The following is a 13,616-nucleotide window of genomic DNA, read 5'->3' as shown; positions in this document are numbered from 1 at the left end:
GCTTGTGCTTCTCTGCCTGTGTGTGTGCATTGCTGTGAGTGACTTATTTTGCTAAGACAGCTTCGCAAATCAAAAGCTAACCAAATCATATTTTATTTGTCACGTGCGCCGAATACAACAGGTGTAGGTAGACCTTATGTAACAGGGTTGGAAATGTTTCCACTTCCCTCTAAATAAATGTGTATTTAATGTTCAAGCACTCTTATTGGTTGGTTCAATTCTGATGACAATAATATTGGTTGGCACCGCTTTCAGATAGGGGGAGATCGCGAACGTCAGGTCTCCCTAGTATGAAAATGTGATACAAGGGATTTTACCATCAACATCGTTAAATCCTGCACATCTAACGTGCTGTTTCCTATTTAATCACAGGTAATGAATTACGCTCAACTGGTACCACTGGCTGGGATGATTTCTTTAAACTAAACACAACTCAAGGAGAGTACGATCAACATCTGTTACACTTACAGGAAATGCTAACAAGCCCTTAGCCCTTAACCAACAATGCAGTTTTAAGAAAAAAAAGTGTTAAGAAAGTATTTACTACTTTCGTTTGCTGCAGAATTAAATACTATACAAATCATAGATATAAACCCTCAGTGTCAATACGCCCTAAAGGCAGCCTGAAAAGGAGCTGCACAGTGTCAATTCTCCCTAAAGGCAGCCTGAAAAGTAGCTGCATTTGTTGCTAGACTCTTTAACCAATAAAAGTCTCTGGAGTCTGGAGTGTATTGGCGATTTATTGCCACCTGCAGTTATGGAATGTTAGCTCCCTCCTGGTGACCTGGGGGTAATTATGTGATCCTTCCTTAACCCAAAGGAAGTCCCACCCAATTGACTACTTCCAGAAATACTTACGCTACTTCAAAATGGTGCAAGTCATCAATGGCGCTGTCCATGTAAAATAGGCTTTGGGGCACCAGAGTCCTCTATCTATCTCTATGATATGAACGCCGTGAGCTCTTGTTCCTTAGCAGTCTCATTAAAAAAAATGAGTAGTTCAATTAAAATGAAATGCGGTGGACCGGTGTATGGATCGTGACGTGTACGGCAAATCGGTGATGGGAGGAGTGATCTTCTCAAATCGAACCGTAATCTGCGCCGCTCGATAACGATATCAACAAGGCAATATGGTGCATCGTTCAGAAACATACATATATTTTCAGTACAATTATATGTTCGACTTTTCAAATTCGTTTTCAGTGGAAAGGCAGGTAAAGTAATTTTATCAAAAGCAATCACTTTTGCATTTGAAAACACAGAATCCTACTCATTACTCCATGTGCATAAAGTACGTCACTTTTGGTTTGAGCCGATTTTGCCGTCCGCTAGAGCGGGGCACCTGGTTTACGCCTGGGAGGCAGCCCAGTGTTCCAAAACGAATTACATTATTTTCACCCGAACAAACTCCTACCACCGGGGAAACCCGGGACAGTTAATCGAATCTTCAAACATTAAAATAATATTTGTTCAAGAAGACGTTTGCGTCACTTCCTCTTGCACGAAGATTTTCAGCCAATCACAGCACGCTGCAGAGCTGAGGGCGGGCGATCACGCGGGAGGTTTAAACAGTCTGGTTTCGGTTCAGAGGAGTACAGTTGTCTGGTTACTTTTTATTTATTGATTTCTAACACGGGTTTTTAGGTTTCCTATTTCAGCAAATACCCGGGAAGATGTCACACGAAGGGTATGTTTAAAAAAATTCACAACCATTTTTTGATTTCTAAGCTATTGATTGCATGGTGTGGGTGGACGCATTCTAGAGTGCAGTGCGGATGGTTCCAGCTTGAATTTACCCAACATATCCTTACTAGTCATATTTGGAAGATTCATCGTGCTATGTAAGCCTCAAATTAAAATATAAATTATTGATTTTTAATTACGATGATGAGAACACAAGTACTGTTCGAGCAAATAATACCACAAATGCATTGGCAGACAGAGCAATCGAAACCGCGCGCGCCCAACACAGGGAGGTGGCTAGCACGTCAGCATTCGATAATTTCTACATAATAAAACACTTTTTTATTGCTAGGTAGTAGGAACGCTATCTAATGTATTTATATTGCATACATCCCTATCTATTTAAACGCGTCTTTGTTGATATGGCGCGATTTTTTTGGGAAACATTATGGCGGGCCATCCATTGTAGCTGACTAACATGACCTAATTTGGCTTGCTAATTGTTACTTCATGTAAAGATGGGAATTAAAATAGGTTTTGTTTAACGGCATCAGTCGTTACATCCCGGGTAATACAACATGCGTACACACACAAGGATTCTCATTGTCCCCCTTTTTTGTACTAGGCCTCTGCAGGAGTTGCCCTGCCTGAATGAGTATTTGGAGGGATCCATGCTGTCCATATCCCAGAAGAGCAAACGGAAAAAGAGAGAATGCTTCGGAGACGGTCTGGACACAGAGAACACCCCTCACGAGCTCATTCACCGGTGGTCACCACCTCACAAGCAGCGGGTGGTCTGCAAGGGCAAAGAGAATGAGGAGAACCAGTTTGTACTTGCCAGGCGACCAAGGAAAAGGAGGGAGTTCTCAGGTGTGTATAGATTTTCATGTGTTGGAAGGAATACAATAAGCTCAGAAGAACACTTGCTAACTACTTGTAGAAATATATCTGGAATTATGTTTCAGAGAAGTCACACTTTTTTGAGTTATTGATGTTTTTATGATAGGCTTGTCCTGGGACACACTACCAGATGAGTTACTGTTGGGGATCCTTTCCTGCCTTCCCCTGCAGGACCTCCTCCGGATGTCCCGGGTCTGCAAGCGCTGGCATCGCTTGGCGTAAGTCTGCGACCATTCAATCATGCTTGTAAAGTACTTAGTCCCATGGGGCTCAGTTGGTTAAACATGGTGTTTTCAATGTGGGTTCGATTCCTACGGTGGACCAGTATGAAAAAGTAAAAAATATGTATGCACTCACTACTGTAAGTTGCTCTGGATAAGAGCGTCTGCTAAATGACTCAAATGTATTACTACATTGCAGTATTTCTGCATGATAAATATTAGATATCACACTCGGATCTCCTAATACAGTCAAATGGGTCAACAAAACCTGTCATTAAGTCAATGCATGCCTTTTTGCCTGTCAGGTTTGACGAGTCTCTGTGGCATAGTGTGGATCTTGTAGGGAACCCCCAGCTGGATCAAGCTCTTGGGCAGGTGCTTATGGCTGGAGTACTGGGACTGCGCTGCCCCCGTACCTGCATTGGAGAACCACATTTCACCCACACACGGTGAGTTCTCATACATACTCATGCCTATTATGGGGATATAGAGTAGAGGTCGACCGATTATGATTTTTTTTCCCCAACGCCGATTATTGGAGGACAAAAAAAGCCGATACTGATTAATCGGCCGTTTTTTTCCCCCCTCCAATTTTTATTTATTTGTATTGTCAATTACAACAATACTGAATGAACACTTATTTTAACTTAATATAATACATCAATAAAATCAATTTAACCTCAAATAAATAATGAAACATGTTCAATTTCGTTTATATAAAACAAAGTGTTGGAGAAGAAAGTAAAAGTGTGATATGTGCCATGTAAGAAAGCTGACGTTTAAGTTCCTTGCTCAGAACATGAGAACATATGAAAGCTGGTGGTTCCTTTTAACATGAGTCTTCAATATTCCCAGGTAAGAAGTTTTAGGTTGTAGTTATTATAGGAATTATAGGACTATTTCTTTCTATACGATTTGTATTTCATATACCTTTGACTATTGGATGTTCTAATAGGCACTTTAGTATTGCCAGTGTAACAGTATAGCTTCCATCCCTCTCCTCACTCCTAACTGGGCTTGAACCAGGAACACATCGACAACAGCCACCCTCGAAGCAGCATTATCCATGCAGAGCAAGGGGAACAACTACTCCAAGCCTCAGCGAGTGACGTTTGAACCGCTATTAGCGCGCACCCCGCTAACTAGCTAGCCATTTCACATGGGTTACACCAGCCCAATCTCGGGAGTTGATAGGCTTGAAGTCATAAACAGCGCAATGCTTGAAGCATTGCGAAGAGCTGCTGGCAAAATGCACGAAAGTGCTGTTTGAATGAATGCTTACGAGCGTGCTGGTGCCTACCATCGCTCAGTCAGACTGCTCTATCAAATCATAGACTTAATTATAACATAATAACACACAGAAATACGAGCCTTAGGTCATTAATATGGTCGAATCCGGAAACTATCACGTTTATTCTTTCAGTGAAATACGGAACCGTTCCGTATTTTATCTAACGGGTGGCATCCATAAGTGTAAATATTCCTGTTACATTGCACAACCTTCAATGTTATGTCATAATTATGTAAAATTCTGGCAAATTAGTTCGCAACGAGCCAGGCGGCCCAAACTGTTGCATATACCCTGACTCTGCGTGCAATGAACGCAAGAGAAGTGACACAATTTCACCTGGTTAATATTGCCTGCTAACCTGGATTTCTTTTAGCTAAATATGCAGGTTTAAAAATATATACTTCTGTGCATTGATTTTAAGAAAGGCATTGATGTTTATGGTTAGGTACATTCGTGCAACGATTGTGCTTTTTTCGCAAATGCGCTTTTGTTAAATCATCCCCCGTTTGGCAAAGTTGGTTGTCTTTGTTAGGAAGAAATAGTCTTCACAGTTCGCAACAAGCCAGGCGGCCCAAACTGCTGCATATACCCTGACTCAGTTGCAAGAGAAGTGACACAATTTTCCTAGTTAACAAAAAGAAATTCATGTTAGCAGGCAATATTAACTAAATATGCAGGTTTAAAAATATATACTTGTGTATTGATTTTAAGAAAGGCATTGATGGTTAGGTACACGTTGGAGCAACGACAGTCCTTTTTCGCGAATGCATCGATTATATGCAACGCAGGACACGCTAGATAAACTAGTAATATCATCAGCCATGTGTAGTTAACTAGTGATTATGAATTATTATTTTTTTAAATAAGTTTAATGCTAGCTAGCAACTTACCTTGGCTTCTTACTGCATTCACATAACAGGCAGGCTCCTCATGGAGTGCAATGTAAGGCAGGTGGTTAGAGCGTTGGACTAGTTAACCGTAAGGTTGCAAGATTGAATCTCTGAGCTGACAAGGTAAAAATCTGTCGTTCTGCCCCTGAACAAGGCAGTTAACCCACCGTTCCTAGGCCGTCATTGAAAATAAGAATGTGTTCTTAACTGACTTGCCTAGTTAAACAAAGGTATAAAAAAAAAAAATCTGCCAAATCGGTGTCCAAAAATACCGATTGTTATGAAAACTTGAAATCGCCCCTAACTAATCGGCCATTCTGATTAATCGGTCGACCTCGAATACAGAGCTTTCTTTTCCAACTGTTGAAGGTGAACCCAGACAACTTATGTTGTGGTGCTGTATGTCCCATTTTTATTTTTTTTCAGACACCTGCGTGTCCAGCACATGGACCTCTCCAGCTGCACTGTCTCAACCCTGTTTCTAGAAGACATCATCTCCCGCTGCAGGCGACTAGAGAATCTAAGCTTGGAGGGACTGGAGCTCTCTGACTGGATCATTCAGTGAGTAAAGAAGACATGCTCTGTTGCAATGATTATCTGTCAAATGATGTTGTGTAAATGTTACCAGCCATTTTGGACAACATTCGGCATGATTCTTAACGTTGTTACTCTACAGGTCCCTATCCCAGAATACTGAGCTGGTACGGCTCAACCTGTGTGGCTGCTCTGGCTTCTCACCTGACTCGCTTGGTGAGATGCTCAAATCCTGCTCACGGTAAGCTTGGAGTCTGTCAATTTGTATTTCTGTTTTGTTTGACTGTTTTGAAGTCCTATGTCTATTTCTGAATGACAGCATAATCAATGTATTTAACTCACTGTTTAAACCATCTGTGCATTGGTAAACTAATGCAGAAATTTCCCTTTTCCATTCCTACACCAAGGCTTGAAGAGCTGAACTTGTCATGGTGTGACTTCAGTACTGATCATGTGAAGGCTGTTGTCAGTAACATCCCCTCCAATATCACCCAGCTCAACCTTAGTGGCTACAGACAGAACCTTACTATGAAAGGTGAGGAAGCTTGTGGCATTGAACAGTTTCCCTTTGCCCATATTTGTATTGGATGTTTACATATATCTATTGACGATGATGAGTTAAACTTACCAATGGACTCTTTTTCAGATCTGAAAGACTTGGTGGAGAGATGTCCTCACCTTGTAAATCTGGATTTAAGGTGAGGAATTCCTAATGCAGGTCTTGACCTGGGCTGAACTGTGGATCCAAATGATTGCTTTGACTGTGTGATTTGACATGGATACTGCGCAACTACTGTGTTCTATCCCATCTCATTATGATAACTGACTGTATTTGTGTTACAGTGACAGTGTTCTGATGACGACCTCAAGTTTCCCCATCCTCCAGCAGCTGCGGTCTCTTAGACACTTAGCGTTGAGCCGTTGCTACCAGATCCACCCTGCTGCCTTAGCGTAAGTCACACTTATTTTTTAATGTGATAACAGGAATGCTTCTTAGCTGCAAATTTGTCTTTTTAATTTGTGCAGTACTAACTAAACCTGTTTATTTCAGTGACTTTGAGAAGTTTCCAGAGCTGCAGACGTTAGAGGTGTACGGGCTGGTCCAGGACACTTACCTGCCAATCCTGAGTAAAAGTTTGCCCCGTCTCCAAATCAACACCCTGCCATTCTCGGGCGTGGCCCGTCCCACCGAAGCCACCCGGCGGGACCGCGCCATGTGGGGTATGACCTGTCGCCTGGTGTTCAGGTCCTAGTCACAATGCCTTCCTAACGCTGTCACTAACCTATTTCTGTCTGATGCGGTCATTCTATACAAGGAATGTAAGCTAATTTTTGTGTCTGCAAATTAATTTGAGCCGTACAAAATTTGTGGTACACTGACACCAATTGTTCTCACTGCTGATGAAGATTTCTGTTTTGTGCTTTTGGCAACACTTATCTTGTTTTTATAATGGCAGGTATTGGTTCAAAGTTACTCTAAGGTCAGTAATAGGACATGGCCTTCATATGCACAGTCGTGGGAATTTTAAATGCCGGTAGATTGCATTTCTCCACAGTAATCTTACTTGAATAACATGCAACTGAATTCTTAAGATTTTAAAAGGGTACCTGTTTTAGAGATTTTAACCCTGATAATGTTGAAGACTGAGCGTGTAGTCGTAAGGGAAATGCCTTTATTTTTTACTTGCTATAATAATACATTCTGATTTATAGAATACGTTATCAGGATTTTATCTGTCCAATATATTGACTTTCGAACATTCCAAAGACAGATCTGTTGGAAAAAAGGTCTGTAGTAAAGCTTGCCAAACAAAAAAAAATGTTGGTTCGTTCTATAATGTTTCACTAGCTGGATATAGGAACGTTAAGTTCAGGTCTGTCAACTGTAAGCTGGGTTTGCTAGGAAGATTGGTCTGTTAGACTAATGCATAGGTGCTCTACCATTAGCAGTTGAAATATTTCCCTCCATGATGCAATGATTTGGAATTCCCTCTTCAGTGTTTTATAAAATACAAATTCAATCTGCATTTTAAGGCCCAGTTTTAACAATGGTGCCATTTACTTGATCTATTTAGTTTTGTATTTTAAAGTTGAAGGAGACCATAAGAAATCAATGAAGCCACGCTGTCAGTATTACATTTGAAATCCAGCTCTACATCCGTTTTGACTGAATGAAAGCTGAGGCGGCTCTAACATAAAATATGCTCGAGCCGTTGGCATTTTTGTGGAAATTAACATTTTAATCTTGTCCCTAAATTAGGTACGATATGAGAATGTGCACTACACCTATGTAGTAAATGGTAGCCTTGGCCACAAGGGGCAGTAGCTATGTATCGGTGCCATGTTTGGTATGTTTCCTGTTCGTGCTCACATTTGTTTGAGAAACTTTTTTTTTTCCTATTCATGCGTTTTAAAAATAAGATTTACTATGTTAAATACTAAAATGTGAAACTTGCCAATTTTATGTAAATAAATGTTTTATTTAAAGTTGTGATCATGAGTTGATTTGACATCTTTGTTTTCACACCATTTAATAATCAGACATGCCTCCTGTGTCGTAGTTTCAGGACCTGGCACCATAAGGAGCATACGCATCAGTTATGTCACTTCAGCTGTAGAAATGGAACCACAAAGTAGCCCATATACAGTAAACATGGAAGAATTCACATCACAATAGGGATTTAGTTGCATTGCCCCCTTTGGCATATTAATCTTATTACACTGAATTATAAATAACCATTCCTGTTAACTCCAGGATGTTTTCCAAAATACCCCATGGTGAAGGCTGGAACCAACTATATTTAACTCTGTTTCCTAAAGTGTCAGATTGGCCCAGGCACATTCTGTTTTGGTGAGGCCCTGGCCTGTTGGGAGCAATACAATGCCTTCAGTTTCATATTGTCCTCTAGTCTGGTTGAAGCCAAGCTGCTCAATAATGCAATTTTTATTTTTGAAATCAGCAAAATTGAATGTACTGTAATTAGGTAGACTGCTTATGATTAACACCGATACCAATTAATAGGCCGATTTGTAATGACAATTACAACAATACTGAATGAACAATGAACACTAATTTTAACTTAATACATCAATCTATTTAGTCTCATAAATAATGAAACCTGATCAATTTGGTTTAAATAATGCGAAAACAGCGTTGGAGAAGAATGTAAAAGTGCAATATGTGCCATGTAAAAAAAGCTAACATTAAAGATCCTTGCTCAGAACATGAAAGCTGGTGGTTCAATATTCCCAGTTAAATTTGAGGAATTATGACGCGTCGACTATTTCTCTCTATTCCATTTGTGTCATATACCTTTGACTATTGGATGTTCTTATAGGCACTTTAGTATTACCAGCCTAATCTCGGGAGTTGACAGGCTTGAAGACATAAACAGCGCTGTCCCTCAAGCAATGCTAAGAGCTGCTGGCAAAACGCAGTAAAGTGCTGTTTGAATGAATGCTTACGAGCCTGCTGCTGCCCACAACCGCTCAGTCAGGCTTCTCTATCAAATCACAGACTTAATTATAATAAACACAGAAATACGAGCCATGGGTCATTAATATTGTCAAATCCGGAAACTATCATTTTGAAGACAAAACGTTTATTCTTTCAGTGAAATACGGAACCGGTCCGTATTTTATCGAACGGGTGGCAACCCTAAGTTTAAATATTGCTGTTGCATTGCACAACCTTCAATGTCATAATTATGTACAATTCTGGCAAATTAGTTCGCAACGAGCCAGGCGGCCTAAACTGATGCATATACCCCAACTCTGCTTGCACTGAACGCAAGAGAAGTGACACAATTTCCCTAGTTAATATTGCCTGCTAACATTCATTTATTTTAACTAAATATGCAGGTTTACAAATAAATACTTCTGTGTATTGATTTTAAGAACGCCATTGATGTTTATGGTTAGGTACGTGTGCAAAGATTGTTTTTTTTCTTCCGGCAATGCGCTTTTGTTAAATCACCGGTTTGGCGAAGTTTAAGTAGGCTGTGATTCGATAAATTACTGCCACCGCATTGATTATATGCAACGCAGGACAAGCTAGTTAACATAGTAATATCATCAACCATGTGTAGTTAACTAGTGATTATGTTAAGATTGTTTTTTTAATGTAAGTTTAATGCTAGCTAACTTACCTTGGCTTCTTCCTGCACTGTGTAACAGGTGGTCAGCCTGCCACGCAGTTTCCTCGTGAATTGCAATGTAATTGGCGTCCAAAAATGCCGTACCTATTCTTAAAACTTTTTTAAAAATCGGCCATGCCAATTAATCGGTCGACCTCTAATTGCAATTATTCCACCAATACCAACTATAAGCTTTTGTGCAGTCAACTCACTATCAACATTCTTTCCAATAGGAATTGGTACTTACCGTCTAATATAATTACAAACGAAGCTGATGGCAGTGCAAACTATGCTTAAAATCCTCTTCAGTAAGGTAATGTCATGTGTTACAGAAACGATGTAATGTACCTCATCCTCGGTTGTAAAAGTAAACATGGCAAAATCTCTGGGCAGTAAACGCATTACTCAGGGAGGCAAACTACATATCACCTGAAAAGGCCATTTACAGCAATTCAAATTATACTTTTCTAGGGAAAAAATCCCTGTAAGTCAACCATCTGTGGGTTCGCTCTGTCCTTCAGTTTGGCCTAATATCCCAATAAGTGGAGAGGATTGATGGGGTAGCGTTTAGCAACTGTAAATGTCTGAGGCAAGGTCAAACGACTCACAGCATCCTGACAGAATTACTTTAGTCTCATTTAACAAATTAAATCATGCTTAAGCAAACTCAACAGTAGAACATGGCAGATGTGACAAGTTTATTTTGAGGTCACAGGTCCTAATAAGAGACGAGTCCCAACTCCCTTTATAGATCACTGCTGCTGAGGGTCTTGTGTGAGCTCTAAGGATGGTTGGCCGGTCAGTCAGTTTAAGGAGCACAGTCCGGAGCTGGTCCTCCTCGTTAATGGTGATTGTTGCTATGGCACCATCGTTAAACTCAAAAGAAGTCCCGCCATCCACCACCATGCATGCGTCCCAGCACCGTGAGCGCACACACACCCTGAAGAGCAAAAGCAAAAATACTTTAAAGTGTGATCTTGTATATCAAACCCCACTGCAAGACAAAATTAATGGGTACTGTAGATAAACTGACCCGTTGGCCAAAAACCTCTTTGGCGACTGCTGGAGAATACTCTGTTGACGATGGGCTCTCTGATGCTTAAGAACATTTTGCCTTCCTCCGGACCAAACACCAGAGACTCGTATTCATCAGTCACTGACAAAAGACAGTTGAGATTCATGTATACAAATTTTCCTTGAGCATCCATCCATTCATACAACACATTCAGCTGTACATATTTTGGAACTCACCTTTCTCAATAAAGTCCTGACTCAGTTGAATATCAAGACCCGTTTGTGCCTTTCCTGGGGAGAAAAAGATAAGTGTACTATACAGGTTCTCCAAAATCACTGATTGGAATTACAGCTGGAAATTGAGACATTCAGACAGATTTAACAAGAAAATAAATCCACATGATCATTGCTGTTCATGAGGAAAGGTTGGAGTCCACATACCTATCCGTAGGACATCTTCCACAGCCTGTTCAACCAGTTTGTTAATATTGTATGACCTGTAGATGAGAACACAAACTAGAATGATTCTCATTAAGCTCACATTCCATGAAGCTAACATTCAAGCCCTGGAGGACCACTAAAGGCTGTGCTGTCAGATTAGATTAGATTATTTTAGAACTTTCATGAATGAGACGCAGCATTGACAGGGCTCTACCAGTATCAGCAAAAAATAAATAGAGGCTTGTGTTGGCGCTATGTATAAAAAAAGGGAACACTCACTTGTCTTTTCCTACTAGCACTGACTTTGCTGATAACTATGTAATTGAGGTGGGGAAAAGTACTTAGGATGACTGTGATATGTGGTTGTCACACACCTGTAGCCATCTTAAGATGAATGCACTAACTAAGTCGCTCTGGATAAGAGCATCTACTAAATTACTAAAATGTACATGTAAAATGTCTACCATGCTTTAGATCCGGTCCCTGTGCAGATGCTGAGGCCAGAGCTCCTTTGCTTCTCCCACGGTCCATCGTGCACAGAGATCTCATAGTAGGAAGCCCTATTGAGCAAGAGAGTGAGATGGGGATTCAAGGATTTACACTTCACCCTAAGAGTCACGGACAGAAATCCACCAATGAGTGCATAGCGAGATGGGTGTGTGTGATAGTAGTGCACCGTCCATTCAATAAGTGTTAGATTTGTCTCAAGGGCCCAGACAGAGACTGATACAGGTACACATAGGAGTCCGAGGGGCCGTACTGTGCTGGGCCTCCATGAGGGTGATGCGGTGTGCCTGGTTAGGTTGCTCCAGACTCAGCTGCTGTTCATGTAGGTCTACTGGGGTGGGCTTGATCCCGGTGCCCTCCAGGTGTAGACGGATCCTCTGCCGCCACTGCCACCTGCATGAGGTACACAGGAGAGGGGGGGTGGAGTGAGAATGGGGGAGGAGTGGATAGGAGAGGGGTGGATGGGGAAGTAAATTAATCAAAGGAGTTAAGTAGTAGAATATGCAGTAGACAGGGAGAGGAACATATGGAGAAAGAAGAGGGGGTGGTGAAACATGCCATGATATTAATACACATTACTGTTCCTGGAATCAGAAACTCATGTTTGACAGTTCAGCAACAGTAACACTAGAGGGCAGAGTAGTAAGACCAGGGGTTTAGTCTGTTGCAAACGCTATGCAACAAAAACCATTAACTTTAAACTGAAAACGCAAACAAGACTTTCTATTGGACATATTCAGGTATGTCCATCCCCGCTCCGTTTGGTCCTTAAACGATAATCACTAGTCCAAAACTTTTTGCAATGGAAACAAGAGTTTATATTAGACAAATTCAGGTAGGTCCCACCCTGTTTCGCTCCTAGTGAATACACCCCAGGCATGTGAAACAAAACTGTAGAGGTGTGGCAAAGAAATGATCAGACTATTCTTTACACATAAACATAGCCTTCCTAACAGCAGTATTCTGGTCAGGGAAGTGAAAGGTAAAATCCCACCTGAACTGACCACGGCGGAGTTTCTGTAGTGCCTCAGGGAAGGCATGTGTGTAACACAGGAAGGCACAGATGTCCCTCTGACCTTGATGCAAAAAAAAATAAAAATAAAATAAAAAGACATGACCACTTTTTTCATCAAACTAGATAGTCATTTCTCCTCTCATTCTATAACAAAATGTTGAAATTCACAACAACGAATTCCCCAACCTGTCTCTTCTAAACTAGCTAAGAACCTTACCAGTCAAGTAAACTTACCACCTGCCCAAACCCATATCACCACTTTATATACACTAACCCATTTTGTTGTGAGTTCTTACCTTTCAGGGTCTGTGTTAACCCCAAGAACCAGTTGGTCTTTATTGAAAACCTTACTGGCAACAAGTAGTATAGTCCCATCCCCTAACAAAAGGAACGGGAGTTTGTCAGAGCTAATGTCAACAAGGTCTCAGGGTGAAATGGGCCTATTCATGGATTAGTTGACCCTTCTCTGAGCACTGACTTTCAACAGTATGAACGCAATTTATTTTGAATTGTTTTGTACCCCTCAACAAGAACGTGACCATGTAAAGGATCAGCTATTATTCTCAAACTCTTAAAACGTGTACACTTGCCCCCTGCCGAGATAATGGAGTCTGCCCATCGCACTGTTTCTTCATCATATTCCCCTCTCTTCACCACACGCACCTCTTTCCTAGAGGGTTCACAGAGAGACACACACACACACACACAACAGTCATGTGGCCACTTACACATCTTCATGACCTTTTGTAGACAGTACACCACAACAATATCCTTGAATAAAATCCTATTATCTTACTGTAGACTCTCCACAATGTGTTGCAGGTGTGGATGTTGTGTCTCTCCAGAAGCCTGATGTAGCTGGAGCCCTTCAATGCAAGCTGTAACAAGCCCAAAAACTCAGATGACCACAATTACATAAATCACAGCAAAGTCATTTCAACCAGGCGCTCTGGTGGTGAGGATTAGCATAAAAAACTCAACATT

At 41.0% G+C, this 13,616-nt stretch overlaps 1 protein-coding gene and 1 pseudogene across 2 annotated transcripts; one reads left to right on the top strand and one right to left on the bottom strand.

Moving 5' to 3' along the window:
- The first annotated feature begins 1,537 nt into the window (after positions 1 to 1,537).
- On the top strand, positions 1,538 to 7,033 carry LOC106568170 (S-phase kinase-associated protein 2). The gene is made up of 10 exons (XM_014138260.3): positions 1,538 to 1,687; positions 2,309 to 2,553; positions 2,690 to 2,801; positions 3,110 to 3,253; positions 5,412 to 5,546; positions 5,662 to 5,760; positions 5,927 to 6,054; positions 6,166 to 6,217; positions 6,363 to 6,470; positions 6,571 to 7,033. Exons 1-10 carry the CDS (start codon positions 1,674 to 1,676, stop codon positions 6,770 to 6,772), a joined length of 1,239 nt encoding a protein of 412 aa, XP_013993735.1. The 5' UTR covers positions 1,538 to 1,673; the 3' UTR covers positions 6,773 to 7,033.
- Positions 7,034 to 10,354: 3,321 nt separating this feature from the next.
- LOC106568244 (NAD kinase 2, mitochondrial-like) lies at positions 10,355 to 13,370 on the bottom strand (annotated as a pseudogene). The gene is made up of 9 exons (XR_014379950.1): positions 13,361 to 13,370; positions 12,929 to 13,055; positions 12,612 to 12,693; positions 11,851 to 12,010; positions 11,575 to 11,765; positions 11,111 to 11,166; positions 10,907 to 10,960; positions 10,689 to 10,811; positions 10,355 to 10,595 (listed from the first exon to the last, which is right to left on the bottom strand). The product of XR_014379950.1 is annotated as an NAD kinase 2, mitochondrial-like (transcript).
- Positions 13,371 to 13,616: the final 246 nt, after the last annotated feature.

The sequence above is a fragment of the Salmo salar genome, chromosome 13, assembly GCF_965601325.2.
Source record: "Salmo salar chromosome 13, fSalSal1, whole genome shotgun sequence".
Taxonomy (NCBI): Eukaryota; Metazoa; Chordata; class Actinopteri; order Salmoniformes; family Salmonidae; genus Salmo; species Salmo salar.
The sequence above is the reverse complement of the archived record's forward strand: the minus strand, read 5'-3'. Positions and strand labels throughout refer to the sequence as shown.